General features: G+C 48.8%; 1 protein-coding gene and 1 pseudogene across 4 annotated transcripts in view; one reads left to right on the forward strand and one right to left on the reverse strand.

Moving 5' to 3' along the window:
• Nucleotides 1-14496, reverse strand: part of STK32B (serine/threonine kinase 32B) — a 306224-nt gene that overhangs the window by 212426 nt on the left and 79302 nt on the right. For all 4 annotated transcript variants that reach the window (XM_032493856.1, XM_032493852.1, XM_032493858.1 and 1 more), the window contains one exon: nucleotides 7798-7949. In XM_032493856.1, the coding sequence (XP_032349747.1) occupies nucleotides 7798-7949 (152 nt within the window). The remainder of the gene's footprint in view (nucleotides 1-7797; nucleotides 7950-14496) is intronic.
• On the forward strand, nucleotides 6338-6993 carry LOC102507278 (annotated as a pseudogene).

The following is a 14496-nucleotide window of genomic DNA, read 5'->3' on the forward strand; positions in this document are numbered from 1 at the left end:
ACTTGTGTCTTGAACCAGCCCTTTGCTACTCAGGGAAGGTTCTAGAAACAACACAACACTTGCTATGAGAACTGTTTAAACTGACTGCAGGTATCTGTTCTCATCCCATCCTACCCGATCTCCATTCCCACAGTTACTTCAATGGCAAACTGGGCAGGGGAGGCAATGGACCAATTATAAACAGATCATTTTAACAGCTAGTCTAGCACAGTCAATCTGGTACATGGAATTGGATTTTGAAAGTACAGTCTGAAAACACAAGTGACCTACCTACCCATTACCACGTAATCAGGATGAAAATCTAGTACTGAAAACTCAAGACATATCTTCCAACAGTCAGCATGTCCTCATGTACACTGCTGGAAGAGGAGAAAACTGGTCCAGCCAGCCCAAGGGGAACCTGAAAGACGAGTGTTACCATGACAACAGCATCAGAGGTGCCGGATCCAGCTGGCGCCCTGCCCGGGACCCTGTGGATACTTGTTATATATGACCCTACTTGGTCCTTAGAGCAACCCTATGATGTGGTCATCTTTTCATCTGCATCTTACACATAAGGCAACTGAGACACAGCACGGAAAATCAAATGACTCTCAAGGCCTCTGTATTAGTCCACCTGGGCTGCCATAACACAAACCACAGCCTGGGGGGCATTAGCAGCAGACGCGTACTTCCGCAACGTTTCCGAGACGGCAAGTCGGAGATCACGTCCAGGCGTGGACATGATCTGGTGAGGACTCTCCTTCTGGTTTGCAGATGGCCACCTTCTTGCTGTGTCCTCACGTGGCAGAGAGACTCGCCCTCTCTCCATCTTCTTAGGAGGCCACCATCCTTTGGGATTAGGGCTCCACCCCAACGACTTCACTTTACCTTATTGGCCACTTAAAAGACCCTGTCCACAGACAGAGTCACACTGGGGGTTAGGGCATCCACATGTGAGTCTGCATGGGGTAGGGCTGGGGGATGGAGGAAGCACAATTAAGTCCAGAGCAGCCTCACAGCCGGGGACATCAGACCTCAGAGCTGAGTGTTGAAACTCTCCCCTCCCCATCTCTCCCCTCCTCTCCTCCCCCACTCCCCACCTCTCCAGGGCTCCTGCTAATGTACCAGCCCCTGTCCCTGGGGTGATTTTTCACTCCCTTCTTCCTTTGCCCTGGTATCCTGAAGCCCAAGAGAGCCAAACAATTTCGCTTCAGAACACGTGAAAATATTGCACTTGACAACTCAACCTGGATGGTCACAGGCCTGGGACCACCCATCATTTATTCCTTAGAGGCCAAACTGTCGTGAAAACTAATCAGTGCCTGGTCTTTGCCTCTGCCGGTTATAGAGCATGTCAGCAAAAAAGAAGAATGAGGAGGGGCACAGGCAGGCTTTCCAAGGCTGTGATAATTCACCCTCCGTGTAATGAGATGAAAAGCTGACGTATCATTAATTTAAAGCAGTGGTGTCCTTATGAATCCAACAAGCAATTTCACCCTGTGCTCCCTGCCAGCGGGGTGAGAGGCAGCCAAACAGAAGCCCAGCAGGAGGGGCTCCAGGCAGGGAGCAGGGGGTGCAGCTGGCTAAGCAGGGAAGGGCCAGGGCCTTCTCACACAGCTGTGGGAGAGGTGCTGTGAGCGTGGCCCTTGAAGCCAGACAACCTGGGTTCGAGTCCATCTCCACCACCTACTAGTGATGTGACTCAGTTTCCCCATCTGTAAACAGGCATAATGATATTAGGACGATAGTAGGAAACTAGAGAGGCCATTAGGAAGATTAATAGGAGTTAAAGGAGACACTTACCAAATACCCAATACACGCTGGTGGTCATTTCCCTACAAGAACTGGAAACCTTAGGGCACAGTGGATGGTCTTGAGTTGGAATTGCAATCTCATTGGTTCAGGTACGGTCATGAACTGCTCTGAGCCTCCCTTTCCTCTCGGAGAAAGGGGGCCCAAACCCCTCCTTCTGCAGGCCTGTTATGAAGACTGCAGCATGAGGATATAATGTGCCAATCACGTGGCAGGCACGGTCACTACGGTGCTCTGAAAACAGCTCCCAGTCTCCCTCTGCAGATTCCTGAGATTCAGGTGGGGCCAACCTCCTAGCCCCTCCCCCACTGCTTTAGGAATGGGCACATGACCAGGTCAATCACACCAGTGAACTTCAGCCTCTGCTGGTGCTGTTCAGCTTGTAGGAGGAACAGGAGCAACCAGTGACCAGCATGAGTGACGGCTCTGAAAATAAAGTGAGCACACAGGAGAGCAGGAGATCGAGAGGGAGAGCGAAGTCAGCTGGAGTGCTAGGCTTTTTAGTTACAAGCCCCGAGGAACCCCCTGAGGCAAAGTTTAAGTCCCCATAATAAAAAAAATCGTGAGCCATGCAGTATGTAAGGTACTCAGTACCGGCCAACGGATTAAGGACCCTCTCCTTTCCACTTAAAGCTGGAAGGGGCATTATCTATCTATCTATTTATCTATCATCCATCTATTGTCATACGTAGGCACACACACACACACACACACACACACACACACACACACATAGAAAACCTCTTAGAGTGAATAATATTTTCATTTACGGAAAATACACTTTCATATCTTTTGTTCTCAGTAATTCTCAAAATAGTCCTAGCAGTAAACAAGGTAGTACTATCACCATTAACATGTAAAACACTGAGGCCAGAGTTTGAGAGGTTCTCTCCTTTCCTGCTTATGACGAGAAGGCAATGCCTTCGGAGGCCAGTGTGTGGAGGGAGTTTTGCTACTGACCCAGCATTTACATGGAATTAAAGGTGGTCTGTCTTTAATCTGTTGGCATCTTAGAGACCGTAAACAGCGTCAAAAAGTGGTACCCAAAAAGGGAGGATGCCGACACAGCCTCCCTCCTTCAACACCCATCACAGCCCACATGTCCATCCCATCCCCTTGACCCAATCCAAGCAGTCTCCCCTGAAAGAGCTGAGGCTCGGAGATCTTCATCTCAGCATTATTTACATTGGCAAGATAATCAGAAGCAGCCTGAAATAACCTATGTGAGAGGTTCAAGGTTAGATGTCTTATTACCCTTCTCCAGAGTGGAAGGTTATGTAGCCACTAAAAATGATTCATAAGAAGTTTGTCATAAGGAAATTATGCTCCTGCCAGACAATTAGTTTGAAAAAGCAGAATCCAACACTGTTATATATGCTGTTTATATCGATTAAATTTACAGTCCTATTGACATAAGAAAAGAAGTACAACAAGAATTACACACCAAAATGTAATCTGGTGCAATGAACATAGGTTGCTTTTCTGATTAGAAATGGTGCAGCCACAGTGGAGAACGGTATGGAGATTCCTCAAAAAGTTAAGGTTATAACTACCATTAGATCCAGCTATCTCATTTCTGAGTATGTATCCAAAGAACATGAAGACACTAATTCAAAAAGATATTTGCAATAGAGGGCCCAGAAATGAACCCACAAACTTTTGGTCAACTAATCTTCGACAAAGGAGGCAAGAACATACAATGGAATAAAGACAGTCTCTTCAGCAAATGGTGTTGGGAGAACTGGACAGCAGCATGCAAATCAGTGAAGCTAGAACACTCCCTTACACCATACACAAAAATCAACTCAAAATGGATCAAAGACTTAAACATAAGACAAGATACAATAAACCTCCTAGAGGAAAATATAGGCAAAACATTATCTGACATACATCTCAAAAATTTTCTCCTAGAAGAAATAAAAGCAAGAATAAATCAATGGGGACCTAATGAAACTTACAAGCTTCTGCACAGCAAAGGAAACCAGAAGTAAAACAAGAAGAAAACCTACGGAATGGGAGAAAATTTTTGCAAGTGAAACCGACAAAGGCTTGATCTCCAGAATATATAAGCAGCTCATGCGACTTAATAAGAAGAAAATAAACACCCCAATCCAAAAATGGGCAAAAGACCTAAACAAGCAATTCTCCAAGGAAGACATATAAATGATCAATAAGCACATAAAAAATGCTGAATATCACTAAATATCACAGAAATGCAAATCAAAACTACAATGAGGTATCACCTCACACCAGTCAGACTGGCCATCATTCAAAAATCCACAAATGACAAATGCTGGAGAGGCTGTGGAGAAAGGGGAACCCTCCTACACTGCTGGTGGGAATGCAGTTTGGTGCAGCAACTATAGAAAACAGTATGGAAATTCCTCAAAAGACTAGGAATAGACTTACCGTATGACCCAGGAATCCTGCTCCTGGGCTTATATCCAGAAGGAACCCTACTTCAGGATGACACCTGCACTCTAATGTTCATAGCAGCACTATTTACAATAGCCAAGACATGGAGACAGCCTAAATGTCCATCAATGGATGACTGGATAAAGAAGATGTGGTACATTTATACAATGGAATACTATTCAGCCATAAAAACCGACAACATAATGCCATTTGCAGAAACATGGATGCTCCTGGAGAATGTCATTCTAAGTGAAGTAAGCCAGAAAGAGAAAGAAAAATACCATATGAGATCACTCATATGTGGAATCTAAAAAACAAAAGCAAAAACAAAAATAAAAACAAAAGAACAAAGCATAAAAACGAAACAGAAATAGACTCATAGACATAGAATACAAACTTGTGGTTGCCGAGGGGGTGGAGGATGGGAAGGGATAGACAGGATTTCAAAATTGTAGAATAGATAAACAAGATTATACTGTATAGCACAGGGAAATATACACAAGATCTTATGTTAGCTCACAGAGAAAAAAATGTGACAATGAATATATATATGTTCATGTATAACTGAAAAATTGTGCTCTACACTGGAATTTGACACAACATTGTGAAATGATTATAAATCAATAAAAATGTTTAAAAAAGATAAGAGAAAAAAAAGATATTTGCACCCATGCTCACTGCAGCACTGTTTATAACAGCCAAGGTACGGTAATAACCTAAGCACCCATCAGTGGATGAATGGATAAAGAAGATGCGGTACATACATACAACTACTCTGTCATTAAAAAAAAAAAACATGAAATGTTAGGTATTTTGATTGTGGTGGTAGTTTTCATAGGTGTATACGTGTATCAAAAATCACCTAATTATAATCTGAAATATATGTAATTTACTGTACAGAAATTATACCACAATAAAGTTGTTTTTAAAAAAAGAAGTTGTGGTATACACACACACACACACACAAATACAATGGACTATTATTCAGCCATAAAAAGAATGAAGTATTGTCATTTGCAGCAACATGGATGGACCCAGAGATTAATACTAAGTGAAGCAAGTCAGATAAAGACAAATATCACATGATATCATTTATATGTGGCATCTAAAAAAAAATGATACAAATGAACTCATTTACAAAACAGAAACAGACTCACAGACACACAAAACAAATTTATGGTTACCAAAAGGGGGAGGGGGAGAGGGATAAATTAGGAGCATGGGATTCACAAATACACACCTAACTATATACAAAAAGGATAAACAGCAAGGATTTACTGTATAGCACAGGGAACTATATTTAATAGCTTATAATAATCTACAATGAAAAAAGAATACAAAAAAGAATATGTATATGACTTGATCACTATGCTGTACACCTGAAACTAACACAATATTGTAAATCAACTATAGTTCAATAAAAAAAGAAGATGCAAAAAAAGCTAGATGAAATCCTGCCACTTGCAACAACACAGACAGACCTTGAGGGTATTACGCTAAGTGAAGTAAGTGAGAGGGAGAGAGACAAATCCTGTGTGATTTTACTCATATGTAGGGTATAAAGAACAAACAAAAAGTAAATGAGCAAACCAAACCAATCAAAAACAAACACGACCATACCGAGACTAGAGCAGTGGCTACCAGAGGGGAAGGGCGGGTGGGGGGAGTGGCAAATGGGTGAAGGGTTGACATCGGCTGTCTGGTGAAGGACGGAGGGTTAATTTTTGGTGGTGAGCACAATGTGAGGGCTACCGGGGTAGAAACATACTGTGAACATGAAACTTATATAATGTTATAAACCGAATGTTCCCTCGATCAAATATAAATTTAAAAGATTCCCTTGCACAGCAATCAAAACATGAAGGGGCTGAATTCCCCCCAGGGGTTTGGACGGTTGCCTGGAGACACGACGCATGCGCACCTGTTACTCAGACGCCTGTGTACGACGTGCAGTGTGGCTTTTCCCCGTAGAAACACCCCAGTCTGGGGCACCTGTCAGGCGCACCTGGACACCCTCTCCTTGCTCTGTCACCCCCCTGTTCACAGAGCGCTTCTGAGTATAAAGGGTCGTCGAAGCCATTGGTGACAGTAGGAACGTGGGCTTGGCTAGACATTCCCATAGCAAAAGATGCGCTTAAATCACAGATCCGGCCGGGTGGAAGGGGCTTTCCCTCCCGGAACCACGGCCCAGTTTGCCCGTAACCTCGCGGAGAAAGCCCAGGCGCTGCTCAGCGCCGCTGACTTCCTCGAAGCCGCGACTGGCCACATTTGGGCACTATGCCAAAGTAGGGCTGCCCCCCCCCCCCCCCCCGCTGAGATCCCGGCAGCTACCCAGAGCTTGGAAAAATAGTCCACGGTGCCCAGACTGGTAGCATCAAACAGCTCCCAGTTACAGAAGCTCTGCTGAATGGTTTGGTGGCCACTGAGGTGTGGATGTAGTTCTGTGTTGGTGAGGTTATAGGCAAGCGTGGCGTCGCTGGCTATAATGTCTGAAGACCAATCTCTAACGTGATTATATTCAGTTTATTATTTGAGTGCGATCAGACTGCAGTTTGGATAAAATGTTGTGTCAAAACAAAGATAAAAAATCTGTCAACTGAGATGCAGAATGAGACAGTCAGAATTCATTTCCTAGAACAGCCTGTCCCCTCCCCTTCCACAAAATCCAGCTCAGGAAACACTTATTAAGTGTCTCCAGCCTGTTCGAGACTGCATTAGAACCACAGAAACAAAGGACCAGGAAACAGCCCTTGTATTCAAGGAGCAGGTGACTTCTCAGCCAGGACAGACAAGTAAACCAACAATTCGGGTTCAAGGCGGTGCAGGCTCTGTTGGGTCAAGCACAGGTCGAGGATGGAGACATGAGGGGCACACACCCAGCCTACGGAGCAGCAAAGGGTCCGGGCTTAAGTACCTTGAAAGCTGAGCCAAAGGAATGCACAGAATTTGGTTAGAGAAAGCGGGGGAAACACAGAGGTGGAAATTTCAGGAAGAGATGGCACAGGCACAAGCACAGAGGCAGGGAAGCGACCAGCAAGGCAGCAGTCAAGGACATAAATTAAAGCAGAGCTGATAGCCAAGGACGGGATGGAGAGAAAGTTCCAGAGCATGGGTCCCAGCGGGCCTCGTGGTCCAGATTCAGAACTTGGAATTTAGCATGTCCACGCTGGGCAGCCATCCAGAGTGGAGTGAAATATCAGCTCTGAGAAATCCTTCTTGCTATCAACACTATGGATGTGATCTTCCAAAACCTTGAATCCCCCACAGAAGACTTTATTTGGAATTGTCCTACAACAACCTGAATGTGTCCTCAAACACCCATGAACCTTCTCTTCTAAATCTATTTCAATTTTGATTCATTAGATAAGAGAGCAGAATTTAAGCACATGCTTAAAGATTTCATCAGAAAATGTGCTCTACAACATATTCATCAGAAAACGTACTCGACGAAATATTCAAAAGAATATTTGAACCTGGAAAATTTCATTTCTTACTCTTTACAGTGTGGAAGCCTCCCTCCAGCAGAGCCGTATTTGCATTTGGCTCCAGAATAAGGAATTCACAGGAGCCCCGGATGGAATCACTCACCAGAGGTTGACCAGGAAAGGATGCTCCAGTCCCTGCATGATCTGGAGTTCCCGGAAGACGTTCCGAACTTCGTCTCTCTCGATACACTTCTGCTTGTTCATGTACTTCATGGCGTACATTTTCTTAGTGTCTCGCTTCTGCACGATGCAGACCTGAGCAGCAGCCAAAAGGGAGAAGATTCAGGCCAACATTCCAAAGGAAAAAAAAAAAAAAAAAGGCAGCCCATCACTGCGATCCTACTCCTGGGTTCAAGCCCTGGTCCCGAAATCTTGGTAGCGGAGCAGCTCTGGCTAAGCCACAGCCTCCCCACGTCTGCAGAAAGGAGGAGCTGGACCAGGTTCGCCTGTTTATGGAGCATTCACACTAAGTGCTGTCCATGTCCTAAGTGCTGAAAAAGCAGCTGCGGAAACAGGAGACGAAGAGAAGCAGCCCTGCCCTCAAGGATCTCACAGCCTGGGAGGAAAACAGACAGACGGACCAGCGTCCACAATGCTGGGACATACAGTGTCCATGCCCACTGCAGCCCCGGCCCTCCCCACTTGCGCGCCCACCTTCCCTCCACCAGCCCTGCTTCTCTTTGGCAAAGGACTCTGTCTGCCAGTAGAACCCGCTCTGCTGTGACAGACGGGCAATGCCAGAGAGCTCAGGCCCACAGAAGCAACCTACGACGGCAGCTGGGACATCCGCACCCCAGCGCCCTTGCCCATCCCCGGGTAAGTGTGAGGATCCCAGGGCTCCCGGAATTTGAGCCTCTGCTCTGCGGGGCTGGGGGGGACTGGCTTGATGGTACAACCTGACCGGCAGCCTCCTGCCTTTCCTTCCCTGACTCACTTTCCAACCCTACCTGTGCTTTCTTCACCTCTCCAGGGCCCTTGGGTTTGCTCCTGGGGAAACCCAAACTAAGGCACACGGGCACTGGGGAAGCAAAGGAGAAGTGGTGACAGCGACAGTGGCAGTTCTTGTCCTGAGCACTTTATTGTGGAGACTGAGAGAATTGTCTTCTCCATGATCCCGTGTGATCCCCACGAGAATCTTGCGAATAAAGCCTCCATCCTCCCTGGAACGCGAGGGAGCAGTTGCCCCGAGTGCGCTCATCAACTTGCCCAGAGTTCAACAAGCCCTTTGGTGTCAGGGTTCAAACCCACAGGAGTCCGACTTCAGAGTGACTCCCTTACTCACGGTGGGGTGGGGGACACGCTGTCAGGAAAGGCTCTCAGTGCTGGAGGGTGGGCATGAAAGGATGGAAAGATGGCAAAGGCAAAAAAAGAGGCTTTTAGGGGAAAGGAATGATGCCAAGGAGGACACGGAGCTTTAGGACACACTGGCAAGGAGGACGATGTGGCTGGAAAAATTAGCAGGGCGAACAGGTACTGGGTCCCGTCATCCTGCCGGGGTATCGTATTCGTTTCCTCAGGTGGTCATAACGAAGTACCACAAAGCGGGGGCTGAAAACAACAGAAACGGACTGTCTCAGAGTTCCAGAGGGCCAGAAGCTTCCGATCAAGGTCGTGCAGGGATGCACTCCCTCTGAAGTCTCTGGTGGAGGGACCCTTCTTTGCCTCTTTTAATTTCTGGGGGTCGCTGTCAACCCTTGATGCCCCTGGCTAGCAGCCACATTGCTTGGATTTGGCAAGGGGATACTGCTCCACCCAGCACAGTAACTACTATTACTAGCCTCACTTGACAGATGAAGGAAGGTTTGAGACCTACCTCACAGCTCGGGACTCCAACCCAGCCCTCTGCCTCCCCGGGTCCAGCAACTGACACCAGCGGCACTTCCTCCCCGGGCACAGGGCATGTGACAGAGAACGCCAGGGATACGGTTACAGGCTGGGAGCTGCGGGTTCTCTCTGCGCATCCCAAGTTGCTCTTCTGTTGGAAACTGGACCCCTTCTGGCTCCCACGTGCTGTGAATCTGAGGCAGATTCAAGACAATGGGGAAGAGCCTGAATCCCAACTCCCACTCCAGTTCTTGCTGCCTTTCCAGCCTTGGTCTCAGCACCTGTCTGAATGGAATTAGCCAACCCCACCTGCCCCACCGGGGAGAAACTAAGTGGGACCACATGAGACCGAGGAAGTGGGAGCACCTGGCAGTGTTAGGACTGGAATCTATTTTCTAAGACATCTTAGAAACACGCTTATGTTTCTCAGGAACACAGAGCTAAGAAGGCCGGACCTGGGGTCAGGAGGCTGGGCCCTGCCCCTGGCCCTCCTGCAGACCAGGAGTAGGGCCATGCACACATCTCTGGCCCTCTGGCCTCGCCTCCTCGTCGGCCAAGTGAGGTGGGTAGCAATGGCTGAATCAACCTGACCAGGAGACAGAGAGGCTAAAATGAAAAACAGACCTAAGAAAAGTCAAAGGCACTGGGTAGAGATGAGGGTCTGCTGGGAAGTCACAGAGATGCAGGAAGTTCGGGCTCTGGGGCCACCCCAACCAGGGCTTCTACTTCAGCTCCACAGTGGGGCCACCCTCCCTGAGCCTCAGTCTACTCATCAGTGAAATGGAGCTAGTATGTTCTTCCTCCGAGGACATGGGAGGGGATGCTGTGAAGGGTGTGGTGCTGTCCCACTGCAGGTACTGAATGCAGGCGCCTTTTCTTTACTTCTCGGGGTTTCAGGCATATGACACTCCCACTATAACAGGCTCTCAGCAAATGCAGTTATTGTGATCACTAGCACCGTCATCACAACCATCATCAAGGACTCGTCTGAAGGAAGGGCAGGGTGCCCGGAGGGACGTCTGCTTCCCAGGACACAGGGTCACAGGTATTCCTGGTCCTATGGCCGGAGCAGGCCTGGGTAGCTGGGGGAGACAGTTCCTACTGACTGGTGGGTGGCTTGAGCCAAGCCCTTCACCATATAGATTCAAGGAAGATTCTTCACCATACAGATTCAAGCTCCCAGGCTCTCTGTCAGGCAGGATGATGGGGGCCCAGGGAGACGAATGCAGAAAACCAAAGAGGAGGGGACGAGCAGGATGCAGTCAGGGCTGAACAGCGCTCCTCAGAAGACACACCCAGGCCTGACCCCCACTGCTGCGAAGGTGGCCGCATTTGGATAAAGGGCCTTCGCAGGTATAATTAAGTCACGGATCTCAAGATGAGTCATCCTGAATTAGGGTGGGCCCTGCACCAACCAGTGTCTCTATAATGAGAGAAAAGAAGGCAGAAGACGCACAGAGAAGCGGGTGGTGTGGCCATGGAGGCAGAGACTGGAGAGACGCTGCATCTAGAAGCCAAGGGAGGCCAAAAATTGTTGCCAGCCCTGTGGCGGATCCTCCCTGGAGCCACCAGAAGAGTGGAGAATAAGCGCCTGCTGTTTGAATCCCCCCAGTTTAGGGTTCTTTGTTACAGCGGCCACAGGAAACTGATACAGTCTGTAAATGCCCATCGTGGGCACCCACCTCTGGCTGACCAACTTAGCCGGGCACCTCTGTGAGCCCAACTGTGCGATAGGTTTCACCTGCCCCCCCGCCAGGTTCGCTGTCAGGTGTGCACGGAGCCAGGGGAGGAGCCTAGCAAGTGCCCGGGAAACGTGGGCAGGCTGCGGGGTGCAGGGCCAACTGGCGCCTGGGACCCAACCCTGAGCCCTGAGCACGTCAACTCCCAAAGCAGTGCCAGGCTCGAGTCTGTGCGTCCCAGACCCCACGTTCCAGCCCAAGCCCCTGGCCCGTGTCCCCTCCGCCTGAGTCCGTGACCAGAGCAATCTCTGGTGTGTAGAGATTAGAGCTGGAGATTTCAGAGTCAGGAACATCTCTCTGTAACAGCCCCTCACCGGCCGGCGCCACCTCTGCTCCGGTCTCCGCAGACATCATGCCCAGCGGTGCTTCCGAGACCCCGGAGACGTGAGGCCCTACAAGGGCTTTCCTTCTCCTCCAGAAAATGTTCAAAGTCCTCCCTGCCTCTGTCACTCTGACAGCATGTGTGTGTGTGTGTGTGTGTGTGTGTGTGTGGTGTGTGCTCACACACCTCAAATATATACACACACACACATACACATCACACACACACCACACACATATACACACATTCTTATCCCCACACGTAGACACGCCACACATACCACATATATATGTACACATACACACCACACACAAATACACATACCACACGTGAGACACACACACACCCTTCATGCCAGCTACCTCAAAACCCTTAGAATTTCCTTGAAGAGTTTCTCTACCGCACCACCTCCTTCTACCCTTCTCGCCTCCTCCCCGCCCCCTCCCCCGGCCCTCTCCCCCACTAACTGTCTCTGCTGGCCCAGCACTTCCTGTGGGAAGCTCCCCTTTATCTGAGGGCTGCATCAAGCCCCTTCGCAGTGGGCTCCCACAGCCCCTCCATCTCCCGTGTTTCTCCACGACACACCATTAATTCCGTGCTGCTTCTCGCTGGGTCTTCCCTGTTCCTGTCTGACAGTCAGACCCCGGACAATGTGAGGGCAGGAGCCAGACCACCTGGTTCCTGATCGAACCCCAGGATTTTAGGAGCTCAGATGTGTGAACTTGGCACCTTGACTCTGGACTCCCAGCACCAGCATGCTCTGTTCCCTCTGCTTAGAATACCCTTCCCACCAGCGGCCCCCTGCCGCACTTCTAGCAGGCATCACCACTCCTGACCTGAGGGCCTCCCTGGCCCTGCCCTCCTGGCCTGAGCTCGAGTCTGCCAAGGAGCTGGAATTTCAGTTACAACAGGGCCCACCAGGCCCCGTGTGGCCGTGGGAAGGGGGGTCCTTGGTGCCTGTACTCAGCAGGAGGTCCCTCCGTTCCTCCCAACTTGAAAGCCTGCGGCAACCACATGACTGAGGGAATCCGCTGACACTACAGTATCATTATGGCCTTCCGAGCTCATGATGGATGTTCTAGAAAGTCCGTCAGCACATCTCACCACCAGGCAGCTCTGCCCAGCTCCCGGGAGCCTCTGAAATAGAAGAGGAGGGTCTGGAGCGGCCCCAGTGTCCTCTGCAGGGCAGCACAGAGCACCCCCCCCCCCATGAGAAATCACAGTTAATGAGGCAGAGAATGAGCAATTCGGCCAAAGTCACCCAAGTTGCTGACAGGCAAGCACCCAATTAACATTCCTCATTAGTCTGATTCAATTAGGAACTGATGTCATCACTATTAATTACAATTTATTGGGACAAATAAATAAATGCTAGCTAGCGTGGATTGCAGGAGATCTTCCTTAAGAAAGACATGTGTCAAGACACAGGGTGTCAGAAATTTGGGAACTGACTCCAAGTCAGCAAAGAAGGAGACTGACATGTGTTGAGACCCTAGACCATGCCAGCATCGGGTGGGCCCCAGCCGGACTTCACCTTCAGAACAGTGACGTCAGATCTGCGGCAACCCAGAGGTCTGGGAGGGCCCTGGGATGCTGTACTCTGTAAAAGCTCCTGGGGGAGTCTGATGTGCAGTCAGCTGAGACTCACTTTGCTGCTGGACTGGTAAGGAAGGTCCTTGTCTGGTTGCAGCTTCAGTAACCTTGATGGGCAAGACTGTAACCCCTACTTTTCAGCTCGGGCAAACCAGACTCTGGGGGACAGGTGACCCCAGAATCAGAGAGGCCAGAGCCATGCTGGGAATGCACAGCTCTGCAGGTACAATGGCTGGCGCTGCCCTTCCGTGGCCCAGCCTGGGTGCCCCTTCTTACCTGACTCAGTTGACCGCCACTGCCCACCCCCCCCCCCCACGTGAGTGTGCAAGGATTGCATAAACAGCTGTAGTGTGGCATTAAAGGCCACGGGTTATGCTTATAGGAGCAAGAATCTGGGAAACAACCAATTTGGGGAAAAGCAAAATAAATAAATAAATAAATCAGGAATAAATAAGGTCGCTGAAAGAGAGTGATCACGCTGGGTACCATTGTTCAAACATCCTTATCTGACAAGAAGACTGACTTTGGCAGACAATGATGTTAATTACCCAGTGCATCCTCCCCTTTCTTTCTCTGTAATAGGACAATTTTCTTCCAGAAGGCAAAGTAATCCATTAAATACTCACTTGCAGCCAAGAGTAGCCATAGTTCTGGCCAACGAGATATTAGTCTGCTACTGGCTTGTAAGAAAAGTCTTACATCTAAATAAAAGGGACTAGCTATAGATGGTTCCACTTTTCTCCCCTTCACCATTTTCTGGTCCTTTCTATCTTGAGCACATACGCAATGTCTGGACCTGCAGCAGCCTCTTGTGACCATGAGGTTATGAGAGTCTCAGAGATACAGAACCTGTTATTATGGCACCACCTACCTTCAGACTTCTTGTTATGTGAGAAAAATAAACCCTCCTTGTTTATGCCACTATGATGCAAATTTTCTTTTTCTCACTCCTGAGAACATCCCCATTAGAAAATTACATGATCTGACTTTTCCCCCACAGTCCCTTAAAGAGCAAGCACAGGAAGCTCAAACGACTTGGTACTTGATTCTAAAGTACCTGTCCCCAGTCAGCATATAAAAAGAGAGAGCACCATGGGGAGGCATGCCATGACTGGGGCCCAGCCTCACTGCGTGTCCAGCTATGCTCTAAGCTAAGCCAGCCTTTCCTAGAGATGCTGAGAACAGTGCACCCACTCCGTGGACCCTTCATCTCTGAGTTCTGACCTGTATCAGGTGACGCTCACTGGTGTGCACCTGAGGTGTCGCAGGCAGACATCATGGAGATCGTGGGGGAATATGAGGCAACAAAGGCGAGTGAGAAGCA

Source organism: Camelus ferus, chromosome 2 (genome assembly GCF_009834535.1).
Source record: "Camelus ferus isolate YT-003-E chromosome 2, BCGSAC_Cfer_1.0, whole genome shotgun sequence".
Taxonomy (NCBI): domain Eukaryota; kingdom Metazoa; phylum Chordata; class Mammalia; order Artiodactyla; family Camelidae; genus Camelus; species Camelus ferus.